The sequence below is a fragment of the Lethenteron reissneri genome, chromosome 51 (genome assembly GCF_015708825.2).
Source record: "Lethenteron reissneri isolate LAM-NWPU_2019-01 chromosome 51, ASM1570882v1, whole genome shotgun sequence".
NCBI lineage: Eukaryota > Metazoa > Chordata > Hyperoartia > Petromyzontiformes > Petromyzontidae > Lethenteron > Lethenteron reissneri.
In genome coordinates this window covers 5,299,419-5,317,592 of record NC_083829.1, presented here as the reverse complement: position 1 = coordinate 5,317,592, position 18,174 = coordinate 5,299,419, and the positions used below count along the sequence as shown (strand labels likewise).

At 45.7% G+C, this 18,174-nt stretch overlaps 2 protein-coding genes across 2 annotated transcripts in view; one reads left to right on the top strand and one right to left on the bottom strand.

Moving 5' to 3' along the window:
- ATP5F1C (ATP synthase F1 subunit gamma) overlaps window positions 1–18,174 on the bottom strand; it is a 375,672-nt gene that overhangs the window by 276,026 nt on the left and 81,472 nt on the right. The window lies entirely within an intron of this gene.
- Window positions 3,387–17,712, top strand: RHO (rhodopsin). The gene is made up of 5 exons (XM_061572787.1): window positions 3,387–4,556; window positions 8,122–8,290; window positions 11,251–11,416; window positions 15,752–15,991; window positions 17,512–17,712. The coding sequence occupies exons 1-5, from the start codon at window positions 4,196–4,198 to the stop codon at window positions 17,635–17,637; spliced, it is 1,062 nt and encodes a 353-aa protein (XP_061428771.1). The 5' UTR covers window positions 3,387–4,195; the 3' UTR covers window positions 17,638–17,712.

Below are 18,174 nucleotides of genomic sequence, written 5' to 3'. Positions count from 1 at the left end.
AAAGGCGGCCATCTTACCAAGTTTCAAAAGGACGCCATCTTACCAAGGGTTACAAAATGTGGCCATCTTACCAAGGGTAAAAAGCGGCCGTAGTACTAGGGTTAATAGGCAGTCATCTTACCCAAGGTTAAAAGTCCAATATATGTACAGTACAGTATTTAATGTCATCTACTGTACACATTTTGTGTCGCGCTATAAATGCGTCACGCTTAGGGAAAAATACAAAATGAAATTTCATTTTGACCTGACCAATAAAACACAAATCCAACAGTTTTGCTTACCTGACCAACATGGCGGCCTATGTTATTCAGTCGCCATCTTGCTAAAGCAAGCCGGAATTCAAAGTTGGTGGCATCCTTCCCAAAAACAAATATGGGCTATGAATAGGGGCCATTGTCCAAAACGTCGCCTTTTCCATATTTTTCCTTTAAAGGCCGCAGTATTATTTACGAATGTGTTGAGATTATTGGTTCTTTCGGTAAATTCACGTAGAAGGGAAATAATAAAAATAGAAGACAATAAAAATATTTTTTTAATTATATTATTTCCCTTCTACGTGACTTTACCGAAAGAACCAAAAATATGAATCCCTGCAGTCACGAAAGCTTTAAATCAAAATTCTATGTGTTGAGATTGTTTCTATTTTGACAACAAACTAAACACAAAAGATAGTTATAAAGAGATGCATTTTTAATCCAGAAATTATTGTCCAACGAAGTTGCTTACGTGAAAATGTATAGCAGCCAATTGCTCTAAACGCGTGATGTTGATGCATAGCCGGTTCCTCGAGAGAATACTGTTTGTGACTATGTTACAAGTTGTATGTACGCATGGTGAACTTCTTTCGCACCGTACGTAGCAAACCGCGCGTTTATCGGAGGTGCGGGGAAGGGAATAACAAACGAAACACAAAAACTCAGTTCTAAATAAATGAATGTTCAACTTCGATCACTTTAAAGTGCAACGCTCCAGTGGCTTCTTAATTTCGAAAAGAACGTTCCAGACGGCCGCAGAAGCGCGTCTGAAAGCGAGAGACGCTACATGTCCACACACAAGCTCTACCTTGTCACTCATCTTGGATCTTCGGGACTGAGATTATCATCCCTCAGGACTAGATTTGAAGCTTTCGTGACCGCAAGGATTCATACTCTGAGTTCTTTCGGTAAAGTCACCATGTAGGTAAAAAATGAAATATAAATTAATAAAAATAAAACAATAAAAAATAACGACGTTTCGGAGGCAACACAAGTCTCCGTCATCAGGTGGGACCGTCACAGCCATGATGCAGCAAATCTGGCTGTGATGACGTTTCGAAGACTTGTGTTGCCTCCGAAACGTCGTGATTTTTTATTGTTTTATTGTTTTATTTTTATTAATTTTAGTTTCATTTTTTACCTACATGGTGACTTTACCGAAAGAACTAAGAGTATGAATCCCTCAGGACGTTCATCCTCCGATTTAAAGCTTTCGTGACTGCAGGGATTCATCTTCTTGGTTCTTTCGGTAAAGTCACGTAGAAGGGAAATAATAAAATAATAAAAATAAAACATAATAAAATAATTCTCACGACGTTTCGGCCACAACGCAAGCAGCCGTCCTCAGGTGAAGAATTCTTCACCTGAGGACGGCTGCTAATAAAAATAAAACATTAAATACAATTCTCACGACGTTTCGGCCACAACGCAAGCAGCCGTCCTCAGGTGAAGAATTCTTCACCTGAGGACGGCTGCTTGCGTTGTGGCCGAAACGTCGTGAGAATTATTTTATTATGTTTTATTTTTATTATTTTATTATTTCCCTTCTACGTGCCTTTACCGAAAGAACCAAGAAGACGTTCATCCTCGTTCTGTTCGGCTGAGTGTTAAGTCTCTTAAGCGTTGCGGTATTCTTGCTGGGAGTTTGTAAATGACAATTCGATTACGAGACTTTTGCCTGAAGGTTCACGGTCATCGGAGAGCGTCGGGGTGTAGCTGAATTGATGTGACGATGCGTATTCACACGACGCAATACTTATCGCACGTGGAAAGTGCTGTTCAGTATCGAGTTAGAGAAAGTATTTTTTTTTATTGACATAACTTTAATGCCATTGGAACCTCCTTTGCCAGTAGCAAAATATGAGAATTGCTTTTTTACCCTTTTATAACACCTTGTAAAAAGGTGTCAAAAAAACAATTACCATATTTTGCTACTGGCAAAGGGGGTTCCAATTGTGTAGATGCTTGCCCCGAGCTCTCATACTCTGATGGTGCATTGTCTTTGAGTTGTGCGCCTTTTGGCGTCATCTGGTCCAACACCATGTGAGACTAGGCTCTAAGGAAAGCTGTTTCGGGTGTGGACCAATCAATTTCAAGGACAGTGCATACATAATTAGAGTTAAATTTCGATTTAAAGCTGTCGTGACTGCAGGGATTCATCTTCTTGGTTCTTTGGGTAAAGTCACGTAGAAGGGAAGTAATAAAATATTAAAAATAAAACATAATAAAACATAATAAAATTATTTTATTATAAAAATAAAAGATAATAAAATTATTTTATTATGTTTTATTTTTATTATTTTATTACTTCCCTTCTACGTGACTTTACCGAAAGAACCAAGAAGATAATTAGAGTTATGATTTTTTGTTTGCATTCCGACCGCAGGTATTGTGGTCAATGCAAACATGACTCCATGTAAAAAAAGGTGTCAGTTTTGTTACCAGATAAAAGGGTAAAAAAAAACAATTACCATAACTTTAATGGTCCAAATGAGAAACCCTGACTTTGCTTCAGTGAGTGTGAACAAATAGTTAAACGTATTTTAAAACATATATACATTATTCGTCATGCATATGCTATTTAGAAGGGTCATTGCCCGAAACGTCGCCTCAACATTTTAAAGGCCAAACAGTGCTCTTGACGAGCGTGTTGTCGCCTATCGGCAGCAATCTGCAGTCGAGACACAATTGGCGATGTTCAATTACATTGGTGCGCACGTTTGCAGCGACATGTCCGGGAGCTAGATGCCAATATTCGAGGTTTGCTGGTCACGACGAGATAGCTTCGAAAATTGGAATTTGTCCATAAGAGGCATTTTTTTCGGTTTGATCGCGTAAATATAAATGTGTCGTGAAAGCCCACCACCACCCGACACAGCCAATTAGAAAGGCTTATCACGTAAAAAAAAAAACATCGCAACAACCGCTCCCCGCGCAATAAACTACTCCTGCACACATTAGGCCGATTTGGGGAACTCTCATTTCTAATCCACTCTAATGCATTTCGAATCCATTTATCTTAAGCCAGATTGTTAATTAGGGCGTGTGTGTGCGGGTGTCTGAAAGTCCACCGAACAATCTGCTTGATCAGCACCACGCTGGCCATTATAAAATTCGTCAGCGGTCACTTCACGCACGGATAATTCAGCCATCCAACCCGTGCAGCTCCACCACCACAACCACCACCGCCACGCGTAGATACGATCACACACTCGTGGCAGAATTTTTTTTAAAAAAGTTTTTTTTTTAAATAGCAGCCGATTGTTTTATTATCGCACACCGCATCCCACGTTTAGACACCGTTCGATAGAAAGAGCTTTGCCTATGCAACGTCAGTAATACTACCGCGAATGATGACGATACTACTTCAATAGTGAAACAAGAACATTGTTTTGACCTTGCTGATATTATCTCGGATTCATAAACGGTGTTGATTTAGTGAGCTAACACATACACGTACATGGACACGTAAAGATAACGGTCTAATCGTGTGTACGTGATACACATGAATTCACGTAAATAAACGCAACCACCTACCGACACTGCGTAGACTTATAATAGATTGTTGTGAGCCAATTATGTTAGCGAGCACCTATTTCAATAAACACCTATCCGTTATTTCACAAGCACTAACACACACCTCTCACTCTTGGTAAAAGCGGCCGAGATAAAATTGTCAACTCACAATCGTTAATTAACATCGTCACCACCACTACCATTGTCATATCGAGTCAAACTTTGTAAACCGGGCCACCAAAACTCCTCCACACAACCTCGACCACGCCACCAACAAACACATCACCACCACCACCACCGTTTCCCACGACCCATTATCAACTTGTATCAAAAGACGAATTTAACCGACGATTAGACGCACGGGGCTCGTTAAATAATCTCGCGCAAATTTTGTGCCATTCGGAGCCCTCGCCAAATCAGCCACCATGAACGGCACAGAGGGAGACAACTTTTACGTTCCCTTCTCGAACAAGACGGGCCTGGCTCGCAGTCCGTACGAATACCCCCAGTACTACCTCGCCGAGCCATGGAAATACTCGGCTCTGGCCGCCTACATGTTCTTCCTCATCCTCGTGGGCTTCCCCGTCAACTTCCTCACCCTGTTCGTCACGGTGCAACACAAGAAGCTGCGGACGTCGCTCAACTACATCCTGCTCAACCTGGCAATGGCCAACCTCTTCATGGTCCTCTTCGGCTTCACCCTCACCATGTACAGCTCCATGAACGGCTACTTCGTTTTTGGCCCGACCATGTGTAGCATCGAGGGCTTCTTCGCCACTCTGGGCGGTAAGGACGTGGGGTCCGCAATGGGCCATCGAAGTTGTGTGTTGGCATTGTGTGTGTGTGCGTGCGTGTGTGTGTGCCGCGGGTGGTGAGATGTTAAATACCTCGCCAGGTATACAGGAGGTCGTGCGTTCGATCCCAACTCTGACTGCTGCTGCTGTATATTCGAAGGTCTCTTCTCCATGGTTGCGTGGAGTTTTAACCGGGTTCACCAGTTTTTCCCTCCACATTTATAATACTGGTCAACCAAATTTTTTTTTTCTGGCCTGGACTTTTGCAGCTGTTTTAGACTAATTTCAGGGTGCTGATTCCAAATCTGATCTCAGATTTGCTCTATCACATCATTTTCATGCTATCGGCATACCCCATTTTCATTGATTTTACCCGAAATTAACTCTGTTACTTATGATTGCAAGTTGTTGCGAGTCAGTGACTGCTTTAGTGTTAAAATGTGGTGCTGTATTTTTAGGATAGTGTGTTTATAATATCATTATAATGTAGATATCCACATTCATTTAATATTTTTCTTCTGCAGTTTTTATTGAAAATGCAATATTTGATATCTCAAAAACCTGATGTGATAGACAAAAACGGATGCCAGATTTGGAATCAGCACCCCAAAATTACCTTAAAAACCGACGGAATACCTCATGCCAGAAAAAGTGTGTTGACCAGGGTAATAGACGTGCGTTTGGCTGCTAATAATTTTCCACGCGACAAGCCACTTCGTTGAGCTAACATTTGTGGCCAGGTCGCTTCTGAAAAAAAACGATATATAGCTCAGTGGGCCTTACCTGGTCAAATATAAATAGTTTAGTTTTATAGTTTAGTGTGTGGTGACTGGTGGTGCAGTGGTTTGCGCACTGCGCTAGGAACCCGGCGACTGGAATTCGATTGCCGCTCACGGCCAACACCAGTCCCGATTATCTGAACCGCCCCTGGGCCTCCTCTAGGTCGACTCAGCTTTAAATGAGTACTGGGGAGACAAAGGCGGCCGGGCGTGGGCGCTGGCCACCCTTCCCATCGCGTGCCACAGTGCCAACCTTCATAGGTGCTCGCGAACAGCACTTGCCCCAACAGTCTGTCAAGGCTATACGGGGAGGTCTTTATCTTTGTAAGACCCTGAGACCGCACCAGATATTTGTGACACGTGGATGATGCTGCTGCTGCTGCGTTGGCAGCGGTGCACAAACACAATCTAATGGCCAAACAACTCAACATATCCGTCAATGTAACACGTCATAGGCTTGCGCGACCAATATCATCCATAATGCAGATTTCTTTGGGAGGGGGGGTAGATCGATTAATATAAATGTGTCGTTAAACCTGCAACCATCCGACACGGACAATTATTAAGGTTTGTCACGTAAACAAAACATTGCAATTCGTTACTAGTACAGCACACCGGTGTGTTGGAGAGTAAACCAAAACTTTAGTAATTGTCTGTGTCGGGTGGTGGCGGGTTTAACGACACATTTATAAATTTACGCGATCAAACCGCCCCCCAAAAAAACTCTTATGGACATCCGTCAATAATAACACCGCGGTCTTAAAGTAAAATAAAAGTACGCAATCGGTGAGGTCTCGAGCAATGGCTCTCGCTCGCAGTACAATGTGCTTTAACAGATGGCGTTCTGGGCATTGTTATGAAGAAGAATCATCGCCCTCCAAACATCGCCTGTGACATGTTCCCCCCTTAAATTTCGATTTAAAGCTTCTTTCGTGACTGCAGGGATTCATCTTCTTGGTTCTTTCGGTAAAGTCACGTAGAAGGGAAATAATAAAATAATAAAAATAAAACATAATAAAATACAATTCTCACCACGTTTCGGCGTCTGAATGACGCTGTCTCCCCGACAAACCTGGTCTTCACTTGAGGCCGGCTGCTTGCGTTGTGGCCGAAACGTCGTGAATTATTGTATTATGTTTTATTTGTATTATTTTATTATTTCCCTTCTACGTGACTTTACCAAAAGAACCAAGAAGATATGCCCCCCCCCCCTTGTTAAGGGACACGGTGTGAACGACGATTTGCGTCGCGTTTTCACGCACCACGTTTAACTTGTCGGTCGGTAACGCCAACCCCTGAGGTCTCATACTCTTAGTTCTTTCGGTAAAGTCACGTAGGTAAAAAAATGAGATTAAATTATTTGTATTAATTTTAATCTAATTTTTTTACCTACCTAAATGAGATTTTTTTTCCCTTAATTTGAATCTCATTTTTTTACCTACGTGACTTTACCGAAAAAACTAAGAGTATGAATCCTTGCAGTCACGAAAGCTTCAAACCCTGAGGTCTCGTCAATGTCACCGCTTCCCACAATTGTGTGACACCCGTTTGAGACGCGCTGGTCCGTCAAGGAGGGAATGCGCTCGTGTTATTCGCAGCATTAAATGCATCGCCGGTACGGTACGCAAAAGTAATCGCCGCCACCTTAGGCAGCGTTGTAGTTCACCGGATTCCTCCAGGAATAAATACATATTGGCTCAGCGGTGGAGGGTTCGAATCTGGCACGCTGCCGCACTGGTCCAATACCACCGGTGCCGTGGCGTTCAAAACAATTGACCCCAAAAGGTCCCCTTGAATGTTGAGCCACCAGTTATTTATTACCATCCGCTTGGGATTACACGGAGAAACGTAAACATCGCTGCGCAACTGGCGGTCGACACCCGTCTGAAAAGCACGGCGCTTCCCTCTTCTTGATCAAATAAATCAATTAAATCATTAAATTGTGATTTAATTGATTTATTTTAATTTATTTTCATTTATTTCAATTTTTTTTTACCTACGTGACTTTGCCGAAAGAACTAAGAGTATGAATCCTTGCAGTCACGGAAGCTTCAAATCTAGAATTAATGGGGAGCAGCTTTAAGCATCTTCCTCCAACGCCGTTGAAGGCTTACACTAGGGATCTGGGGACTGAATGTATATGGGTGTGTGTAGGTTGTGATCATTGTATGTGTTGTATGGGGGAGCGGTAGTGGAGCGATTAGCTACGAACCCCGTGACCGGAGTTCGATTCCCGATCACGGCCAACACCGGTGACGATCATCTGAACCGGTCCTGGGCCTCCCCTAGGTCTACTCAGCCTCAAATGAGTACTTGGTGCGGTGAGTAAACATCGTCAATGGGGAGACAAAGGCGGCCGGGCGTGGTGTTGGCCACCCACTCCCTCGTGTGCCGTGCCGGCCTTCATAGGTGCTCGCTAACAGCACTTGCCCCAAAAGTCTGTTAAGGCTATACGGGGGATATTTGTCTGTATTATGTATGGGAAGCGGTAGCGCGCTGCGCTACGAACCCGGTGGCCGGAGTTCAATTCCCGCTCACGGCCACCACCGGTGACGATTATCTAAACCGGTCGTGGGCCTCCCCTAGGTAAACTCGGCCTCAAATGAGTACCCTGGAGCAATGCGTAAACGTCGCCACTTCGGGAGTCAAACGTGTCAACGACTCGCCAACTCCCTGGCGTGCCACCCTGGCCATAATGCCGGGTGGTGCTACTCGCTCACAGCACTTGCCCCTGAGAGTCTGCCCGAGGCGACACTTTGTCTGTTGTGTGCGGGGCAGGCGAGGTGGCTCTCTGGTCCCTCGTGGTCCTGGCCATTGAGCGCTACATCGTCATCTGCAAACCCATGGGCAACTTTCGCTTCGGGAACACCCACGCCATCATGGGGGTGGCCTTCACCTGGATCATGGCGATGTCCTGTGCGGCTCCACCCCTCGTCGGCTGGTCCAGGTGAGGACGAGGAGGAGGAGGTGGAGGAGGAGGTGGAGGAGGAGGAGATGATGGGTGTGAATCTCGAGTGTGCAGGCCGGTGTCCCACGGGTGATTTCTTTGAAAGCTGCTTTTTGTGTGTTTAGTTCGTTGTCCTTCGCCCCGCGCACCTCCCAATTAGCGCGGTTGGCTACGTACGGTGTGAAAGAAGTTCAACGTACGCACACAATAGGGGATCGAAGCGCGGGTCTTCGCTGTAGGTGGAGTTGTAGGGTTTCCATGCCAGCCGGACTTACAATGGAGTTCCATAGACTTACATAGAGTCCCATAAATTATGTCTGTGTTTGTATATTTGTATGGCTTCGTAATTTCAACCTCGATGATGGTTACAAACTGAGTAATCATTGGAAAGATGTGATTAACCATGCAAAAAAGATTTAACTACACTTATTTGGACCATCTTATTTGCGTTCAAACTCTCAAAATAATTACTACTCTGCAATATGCTTAATGCGGTTTCTAAGCTGACAGGAAATCTGCGCGCATTACAAATGTGTTTCATTTAAAATAACATAACGGCACATTATGTGTGGCAATATGTTCAGAAGCTAAATGTCAACGGCGAGGTCTGTTAGTCAAAATGAGAGGGCTTCAGGGTAGAGAGTTCTTGTGCAGTTTTGCTCTTCCTCATCCTCCACTGAAGGAGTGCAAACCACTGGTCTACTTATACGGTCCATAATTTGAGTTGCATGGCCACAATCGCACGGCCGCTTGCGTCTTCAATTCCCTACTTGTAAAAGAGATGTTGCGATATGGCCTCGTGATGTTCTCATGCGTATTCTTAGGTTTTTTCGGTAAAGTCACGTAGGTAAAACATCAAAATTAATAAAAATAAAATAAAATAAAGATCACGACGTTTCGGAGGCAACACAAGTCTCCGTCATCAGGTGGGACCGTCACAGCCAGATTTGCTGCATCAAGTGAGGCAAGGATTCAAGATGTAATCCCTTATAAGCAAGTTGAGGGGGGAGGAGAGGGGGGGGGCTCATCAGAATGTGGTAGCCAATGAATGGAAACGTATCGGGAGGGAGGGGGCGGGGTTAAAAAAGGAATGCACTTTATAATGAATGATGCATTTAGTGAAGACATTAATGAACGAATGAATCCACGGAAGGACTGGATGAATGACAGGTACCTGCCGGAAGGAATGTATTCACAGACAATATAAATCAATGGCACGTACCTCTGGGAAGGAATGCGCTCATGTAGGAATGAATTAATCAATGGTAGGTTCGTACTTGAATGAATGCACTAATGTAGAAATGAATGAATAAATGGCAGGTACGTGCTTGAAGGAATGCACTAATGTAGAAATGAATGAAACAATGGCAGGTACATACCGGAAGGAATGCACTAATGTAGAAATGAATGAATAAATAGCAGGTACGTGCTTGAAGGAATGCACTAATGTAGAAATGAATTAATCAATGTTAGGTTCATGCTTGAAGGAATGCACTAATGTAGAAATGAATGAATCAATGGCAGATTCGTACTTGAATGAATGCACCAATGTAGAAATGAATGAATAAATGGCAGGTTCGTGCTTGAAGGAATGCACTAATGTAGAAATGAATGAATCAATGGCAGGTTCGTACTTGAAGGAATGCACTAATGTAGAAATGAATGAATCAATGGCAGGTTCGTGCTTGAAGGAATGCACTAATGTAGAAATGAATGAATCAATGGCAGGTTCGTACTTGAAGGAATGCACTAATGTAGAAATGAATGAATGGATGGTAGGTTCATGCTTGAAGGAATGCACTAATGTAGAAATGAATTAAACAATGGCAGGTACATACCGGAATGAATGCACTAATGTAGAAATGAATTAATGGATGGCAGGTTCGTGCTTGAAGGAATGCACTAATGTAGAAATGAATGAATCAATGGCAGGTTCATGCTTGAAGGAATGCACTAATGTAGAAATGAATGAATGGATGGCAGGCTCGTGCTTGAATGAATGCACTGATGTAGAAATGAATGAATCAATGGCAGGTTCATGCTTGAAGGAATGCACTAATGTTGAAATGAATCAATGGATGGCAGGTTCGTGCTTGAATGAATGCACTAATGTAGAAATGAATGAATCAATGGCAGGTTCATGCTTGAAGGAATGCACTAATGTAGAAATGAATGAATGGATGGCAGGCTCGTGCTTGAATGAATGCACTAATGTAGAAATGAATGAATCAATGGCAGGTTCATGCTTGAAGGAATGCACTAATGTAGAAATGAATGAATGGATGGCAGGTTCGTACTTGAATGAATGCACTAATGTAGAAATGAATGAATGGATGGCAGGTACGTGCTTGAAGGAATGCACTAATGTAGAAATGAATGAATGGATGGCAGGTTCATGCTTGAAGGAATGCACTAAAGTAGAAATGAATGAATCAATGGCAGGTACGTGCTTGAAGGAATGCACTAATGTAGAAATGAATGAATGGATGGCAGGTGCATGCTTGAAGGAATGCACTAATGTAGAAATGAATTAATGGATGGCAGGTACATACCGGAAGGAATGCACTAATGTAGAAATGAATGAATCGATGTCAGGTACATACCGGAAGGAATGAACTAATGTAGAAATTAATGAATCAATGGCAGGTGCATACCGGAAGGAATGCACTAATGTAGAAATGAATGAAACGATGGCAGGTACATGCTTGAAGGAATACACTAATGTAGAAATGAATGAATGGATGTCAGGTACATACCGGAATGAATGCACTAATGTAGAAATGAATGAATGGATGTCAGGTACATACCGGAAGGAATGCACTAATGTAGAAATGAATGAAACAATGGCAGGTACATGCTTGAAGGAATGCACTAATTTAGAAATGAATGAATGAATGGATGGCAGGTATATACCGGAAGGAATGCACTAATGTAGAAATGAATGAATGAATGGATGACAGGTACATCCCGGAAGGAATGCAGTGCTCGTGTGGGCCCGACTACTACACGCTGAACCCCAACTTCAACAACGAGTCGTACGTGGTCTACATGTTCGTCGTTCACTTCCTCGTCCCCTTCGTGATCATCTTCTTCTGCTACGGGCGCCTGCTGTGCACAGTCAAGGAGGTACGTGGAACCCACAGACGGACGAGAGAGTGGAGGAGGCCGTGTGCTCGGTGGCAGATGACGGGGAGCTCTGCATGCTGTTATGAGCTACCCGTCGGAGGCCGTCGGACTGCGAGGGGGGCTACGTACAGAACGAGAGAGTGAGCGAGAGAATGAGCGACAGAACGAGCGAGAGAGCGAGCGAGAGATTTAGCGAGAGAGAGAGAGCGAGCGAGGGTTACATAAAGCCCCGTTTAAAAAAAAAATTACGAAATGATGAACGAAACAAAGTGCCGAATACACCGAGCATCTTCTTGTTTCCACTGATCGTAAAAAAAGAGAGATAGACAGTTTAACACGCAGCAGGCATTCGCACAACCTATATTGTTCATTATCAAGGTCTTTGGGTTAGATCGCGTGAGTATAAATGTGTCCTATGAGACATCTCCTTTAGCAGTGGCAAAATATAGTAACAGGTTTTTACCCTTTCAACTGGTACAAAAACTGACACCTTTATACAAGGCATCATGTTTGCAATAACCACAACACAAGCAGTCAAAATGCAAACAAAAAGAAACAACTCTGATGATGTTAATGATATGCACTGTCCTTACCAGTTGAAAGGGTAAACACCTATCACTATATAAATGTGTCGTAACCCTTATAGCCTTAACAGACTGTAGGGGCAAGTGCTGTTAGCGAGCACCTATGAAGGCCGGCACGGCACACGAGGGGGTGGGTGGTGAACACCACGCCCGGCCGCCTTTGTCTCCCCGGTAGCGATGTTTAGACTCGGCACCAGGTACCCCTTTTGAGGCTGAGGCTTGCAAACACACTGGTTGACTTAACAATTATACAACAGACCATTAGTCTGACAGACGGGCACACTCACGTTGACACACACGCGCGATTCGATGAGTCGTGGATAATAATCGCTTAATCGCCGCTTCCTTTCCACCAGGGGGTCGGCAACCGAAACAACAAGAAGCGGCAATTTTTTTTTTATTTGGTCAACCAAAAAAAATCTCGATATTTTTCAAGAGCCACAATGCATCGTGAATACGCGACGACTTGGTCCTTAATAAGTAACGGGCACTAAGTGGTCCTTAGCGAGCGGCATGCGGCTGTCGAGCCACAGGGTGCTGATCCCTGCCCATGGTGAACTGGATTTCTATGGTAATCTGGGCTTCCAACATAAACTGGACTTCCATGGTGAACTGGACTTCCATGGTGATCTGGTTCTTCCATAGTGAAATGGATTTCCATGGTGAACTGGACTTCCATGGTGAACTGGACTTCCATGGTGAACTGGATTTCTATGGTAATCTGGGCTTCCAACATAAACTGGACTTCCATGGTGAACTGGACTTCCATGGTGATCTGGTTCTTCCATAGTGAACTGGACTTCCATGGTGAACTGGATTTCCATGGTGAACTGGTTCTTCCATGGTGAACTGGACTTACTTCCATGGTAAACTGGACTTCCATGGTGAACTGGACTTCCATGGTGAACTGGACTTCCATGGTGAACTGGACTTCCATGGTGAACTGGATTTCCATGGTGAACTGGTTCTTCCATGGTGAACTGGACTTACTTCCATGGTAAACTGGACTTCCATGGTGAACTGGACTTTCATGGTGAACTGGACTTCCATGGTGAACTGGACTTCCATGGTGAACTGGACATCCATGGTGAACTGGACATCCATGGTGAACTTGAATTCCATGGTAAACTGGACTTCCATGGTGAACTGGACATCCATGGTAAACTGGACTTCCATGGTCAGGGGTCGGCAACCAAAGTAACAAGAAGATAATTTCAAGAGCCGCGCTGCACTCCTTACAGAGGCGCAGGGTGCAGAGTTTTGCCGTCAAGCAGTGACTCTTAACTTGGGGCTGCGAGATGCCCTTTCTGGGGGTGGATTTGTATTTTGAAGGTAAATAATCGGAACACAAATTGAGCACAGGGGCGCATAAGTACAACTCACTTTATACTGTTAGGTTTTTTTCGGTAAAGTCACGTAGGTAAAAAATAAAATTGAAAGTTAATAAAAGTAATATTATTTTTATTTTATTTTATTTCCATTAATACTTTTATTAACTTTAAATTTTATTTTTTTACCAGCGTGACTTTACCGAAAACACCTAACAGTATCAATCCTTGCAGTCACGAAAGCTTCAAATCTAGAAACAACTCACTTTGTTTCGTCAAACCCCGATGTATGTGTGTATTCACATTGTTAATTGTTTTACGATTTAGGTTAAACGCCACTGGTTAATAAGTTGCACAATCTCGCCACTGGGCGGCAGTGTTCGCCTTCAGAATGAATCACACGAGATTCGAAGCTAATCAACCGGGTGGGGTGTTGACTGTGGTGTCAGCCGATTCTCTATGTTCGACTGCATTATATTTCAGAGTTTACTAAGTTTTTAAGTTTTGATTTAAAGCTTTCGTGACTGCAGGGATTCATATTCTTGGTTCTTTCGGTAAAGTCACGTAGAAGGGAAGTAATAAAATAATAGAAATAAAACATAATAAAATAATTCTCACGACGTTTCGGCCACAACGCAAGCAGCCGTCCTCAGGTGAAAACCAGGTCTGTCGAGGCGACAGCGTCTGAATAAAACAGCACACGTGCTTCCAACCCAGCTTATATATATGCTCCAAGCACGTGTGCTGTTTCATTCAGACGCTGTCGCCTCGACAGACCTGGTTTTCACCTGAGGACGGCTGCTTGCGTTGTGGCCAAAACGTCGTGAGAATTATTTTATTATGTTTTATTTTTATTATTTTATTATTTCCATTCTACGTGACTTTACCGACAGAACCAAGAAGATAATTCTATTGAGTTGCGGCCGTTACGTCCGAAAATTTGCGCGCGTTATAAATTGCATTTTTATTATTCTATTATTTGGGTCTTTCGGTAAAGTCACGTGGATAGGTTAACGTGTATTATCAGGAGGATGACAATCGCTTGTGTTGTGATCGAAACGTCGTGTTTTTTATTTATTAATTTGAACCTCTCTACGTGACTTCACCGAAAGACGCAAATAATATGAATTCCTGAAGTTACGAAAGTTTCAAGTCGAGATATTTATGAAAAATAGCTTTATAGCTCTTCCTCCTGCAAGAATAAATAAACGTTCTGATGAGTCTGATTGGGTCACGTGCTGGTCCGGCACTGTGGGGGCAGCAGCGGGAGGTTCCTGGATCACACACAGATGTTGTGAAACTCCCTCCCTGTTGGCTTCCAGGACGAAGTATAACCCTGGCAAGTCAGAGGGCGCTACAGAAAATGTGGACTCCACCTTTTCCGTCTCTATGGGATAGCGTGATGCTATCCTAAGAACAAAAGTAGCTACACATGTAGTAGCTACACATGTAGTAGCTACACGTGTAGTAGCTACACATGTAGTAGCTACACATGTAGTAGCTACACATGTAGTAGCTACACATGTAGTAGCTACACAAGCTACGTGCCCCACACTTTCAAGGGCCCCGCGCTAAATGCTTCCAAGCTGTCAATTCCGGTTCAGTGATTCTGCACTTGCTCTATTACTATAGTACTATACCACCTTCAACTTTCGTGAACGACTGGGTGTTTAAGGTCAGCGATTGATCGTATTATCTGGCTGTGTAGCAAATGAAAAAATACAATTACTTTACTATGCAAGCTAAAAGTCTGTGTTTTAATATTTACGTGTTTTTTTATGTAGGGCCCTTTTATAACATCATGCTACAGGGCCCGCACTAGCTCCATCCGGCAACGCTGCCAACACCCGGCTTTTCCCCCCGGTTTTCTCCGGTTTCCTCCCACATTGTAACACCTATCGGACGATTATACGGCAATATGTAGAGGACCACAGAGCTTGGGAAGAGGGGGTGGGGGTGAATGTTGTGCCGGCTTACTGCTGCCTGACTGCTACCTCCCCGCTCGCCTGTGGTTCCTCCCTCCTCGAGGTTGAGTAACCGCGTGGAGGCAGGAGCCGCATCCACCACGACGGTGACGAGATGTCAACCACCTCGCCGGGAGGGGAGAAAAAAAAACCCCGAGGACCCGGAGAAAAATCCACGCGACCACGCGGAGAGAGAGAGACACGCAAACCCCAAATATAGAGCAGGCGTCAGGGTCGGTTATCGGTATCGAACCAACGACCTCCTGCATAGAAGGGAAGGGTAGTCAGTCATCAGAATGTTTATTTCGAGTGGAGGAATCCGATGAGCTATGAAGCTCTTTTTCACAGATGCCCAGTCGGGTCACGGAACTGAACATATCCGAGCTACCGTGGCAGCGTGTTCCTGGACAGCTCTAACCCCGTGACCCCCTCCAACCTGCCCCCCCCCCTCTCTCTTAGGCTGCCGCGGCCCAGCAAGAGTCGGCGTCCACGCAGAAGGCTGAAAAGGAGGTGACACGCATGGTGGTGCTCATGGTGATCGGCTTCCTCGTGTGCTGGGTGCCCTACGCCTCCGTGGCCTTCTACATCTTCACTCACCAGGGTTCCGACTTCGGCGCCACGTTCATGACCCTGCCGGCCTTCTTTGCCAAGAGCTCGGCCCTCTACAACCCGGTCATCTACATCCTCATGAACAAGCAGGTGAGCGACGCCGTTCACGGCGAGTTGGCACGGCAGTAAGGGGGGGGGGAGTGAGCACAGTCGGTTCATCCGCCAGTAAGGGGCCGTCCATAAATGACGTCACGCACCTGGGCGGGGGGTGAGATATTTGTGACGATGTGTGACGAGGGGGGGGGGGTTGAGAAATGTGACGTCACATCAAAATGCGCAACTTTAAATAAATATAGACAACACGTTCTACTTAAATAGACTTTTTAATAAATGTTTTCTCCTACAACATCAGGGTGCAGCGCCACATTAAATACGCACTGCAATGACAATAGTTTAAAGCGATTTGAAGCATGTTTTATTTTATTTGGGGGGGGGGGGGCAGAGCTTTGTGACGTCATATTTGAGGGGGGGGGGTCTGACTTTTTGTGACGCCGTGTGACGAGGGGGGGGGGGGGTCAAAAATCGTCCAAAATCGCGTGACGTCATTTATGGACGGCTTCCAAGTCTCAAGTCGGTCAAACCCGTGGGGCACCTGCTGGGTCTGTCCCGTGACCTCCTGCCAATCAGCGAGCACCTAGCCTGGCACCATTGCCGTGGTGACGTCACTGGCACCGAGTGGCCAATGGTATTGGTGGCACGGCGAGTTTGTACAGGAGTAGGGGGAGGGGGGCACGGGTGGTGCATCTGTCAGCCGTCTCAAGTAGGTCAAGCCCGTGGCGTCTGCCAACGGGCGATTCGACACTTTCACGTGGCCTCAAAGTGCACCTGGCCTGGCACAGGCGCCGTGGTGACGTCACCGCCACTTTGTGGCAAGTGGTGGCGGTTGTTGTTGGTCGTGATGATGATTTTGGTGGTGCTGGTGGTGGTGGCAGTTCAATGGTTCCCGCTCGCGGTCAGCACCTGTGACGATTTTATGAGCCGGTTCTGGGCCTCCCCAAGGTCGACTCAGCCTGAAATGAGCACTGTACCAGGTGCGGTGTGTAAGCCTAGCCACTCGGGAGACAAAGGCGGCCGGGAATGGTGCTGGCCACCCATCCCCTCGTGTGCCATGCCGGCCTTCATAGGTGCTCGCAAACAGCACTTGCTCCTACAGCCTGTTAAGACTATACGGGGGATCTTTGTCTTTGTTGGTGACAATGTGGTGGTGACGATGTTGGTGATGCCGATGTTGGTGATGATGATGATGTTGGTGGCAGCGATATCGGTGATGGTTATAATGATGTAATAGTTAGTGGTGGCAATGTTGGTGATGATGGTGATGGTGACGATAGTGATGATGGTGGTGGCGATGATGGTGATGATGGTGGTGGCGGCTATGCTATTGGTGATGGTGTTGACAGTGGTGGTGGTGGTGGTAATGCTGCTTATTAACGCACCAACCTGCTGCTTTTGCTGCTGTTCGCGATGACACCAATAACGACAAAGACATTTGACACCGAAAACGACTTTTGCGGTTATTGAATGGTTCACGGCGAAAGAAAAAAAAAATCATCGCCGGCGACGACGACGACGATTTTTGACGATGTCTGCCCTCTCCCGCCACCACGCAGTTCCGCAACTGCATGATCACCACGCTGTGCTGCGGGAAGAATCCCCTGGGCGACGATGACTCGGGAGCCTCGACCAGCAAGACGGAGGTCTCCTCCGTGTCCACCAGCCAGGTGTCCCCCGCCTGAGACGCGTCCGTGCGACGCCACGACCAGGAGATCTGACCGACCACCTGGAGGAGGAGGAGGACGGGGGGTGGGGAGATCCAGGTGGAGGGTGGGTCGGAGGGTAGACTAGAGGGATAGAGTTGGGGATGTGGGTGTGTGTGTGTGTCTAAGTGAATGGGGGTCTTAGAGGAGGAGGGAGGAGAGAGGCATTAACAACTTCGGCGACGAACACAAACGTTTCGTTTTAGGACCGCGTCCGTGTGACGGCAACGACCGTGGCGTTTTGGCTCTGGGAGCGACCCCCATCGCCCGTTGCCAGCTGCCCCTGTGCGGCAACAAGGTGAACAGGGCACGGGTCTGTAGGCGGGCGTTCGTCTGCCAGGGGAGGTTCGGGGGGGCGACGGCGGGGCGATGTCACCGTGGCTTTAACCCATCGCCAAGTCGTTTTTGCGAATACAAATGTTTCAAATTGGGCAGATTTGCTAACCGTGACGCTGGGGGCACGCAGGGACCCACGCCTGCTCCCTCACCTCCCTCCCTCCCTCTCCCCTGTCGGAC

What these genes read in the sequence shown, in the direction of transcription:
- RHO (XM_061572787.1), top strand. Translation starts at nt 4,196, where the DNA reads ATGAACGGCACAGAGGGAGACAACTTTTACGTTCCCTTCTCGAACAAG. An exon ending in CCCCTCGTCGGCTGGTCCAG is followed by an intron (nt 8,291 to 11,250) that starts GTGAGGACGAGG and finishes AATGGATGACAG; the next exon opens with GTACATCCCGGAAGGAATGC. An exon ending in TGCTGTGCACAGTCAAGGAG is followed by an intron (nt 11,417 to 15,751) that starts GTACGTGGAACC and finishes CCTCTCTCTTAG; the next exon opens with GCTGCCGCGGCCCAGCAAGA.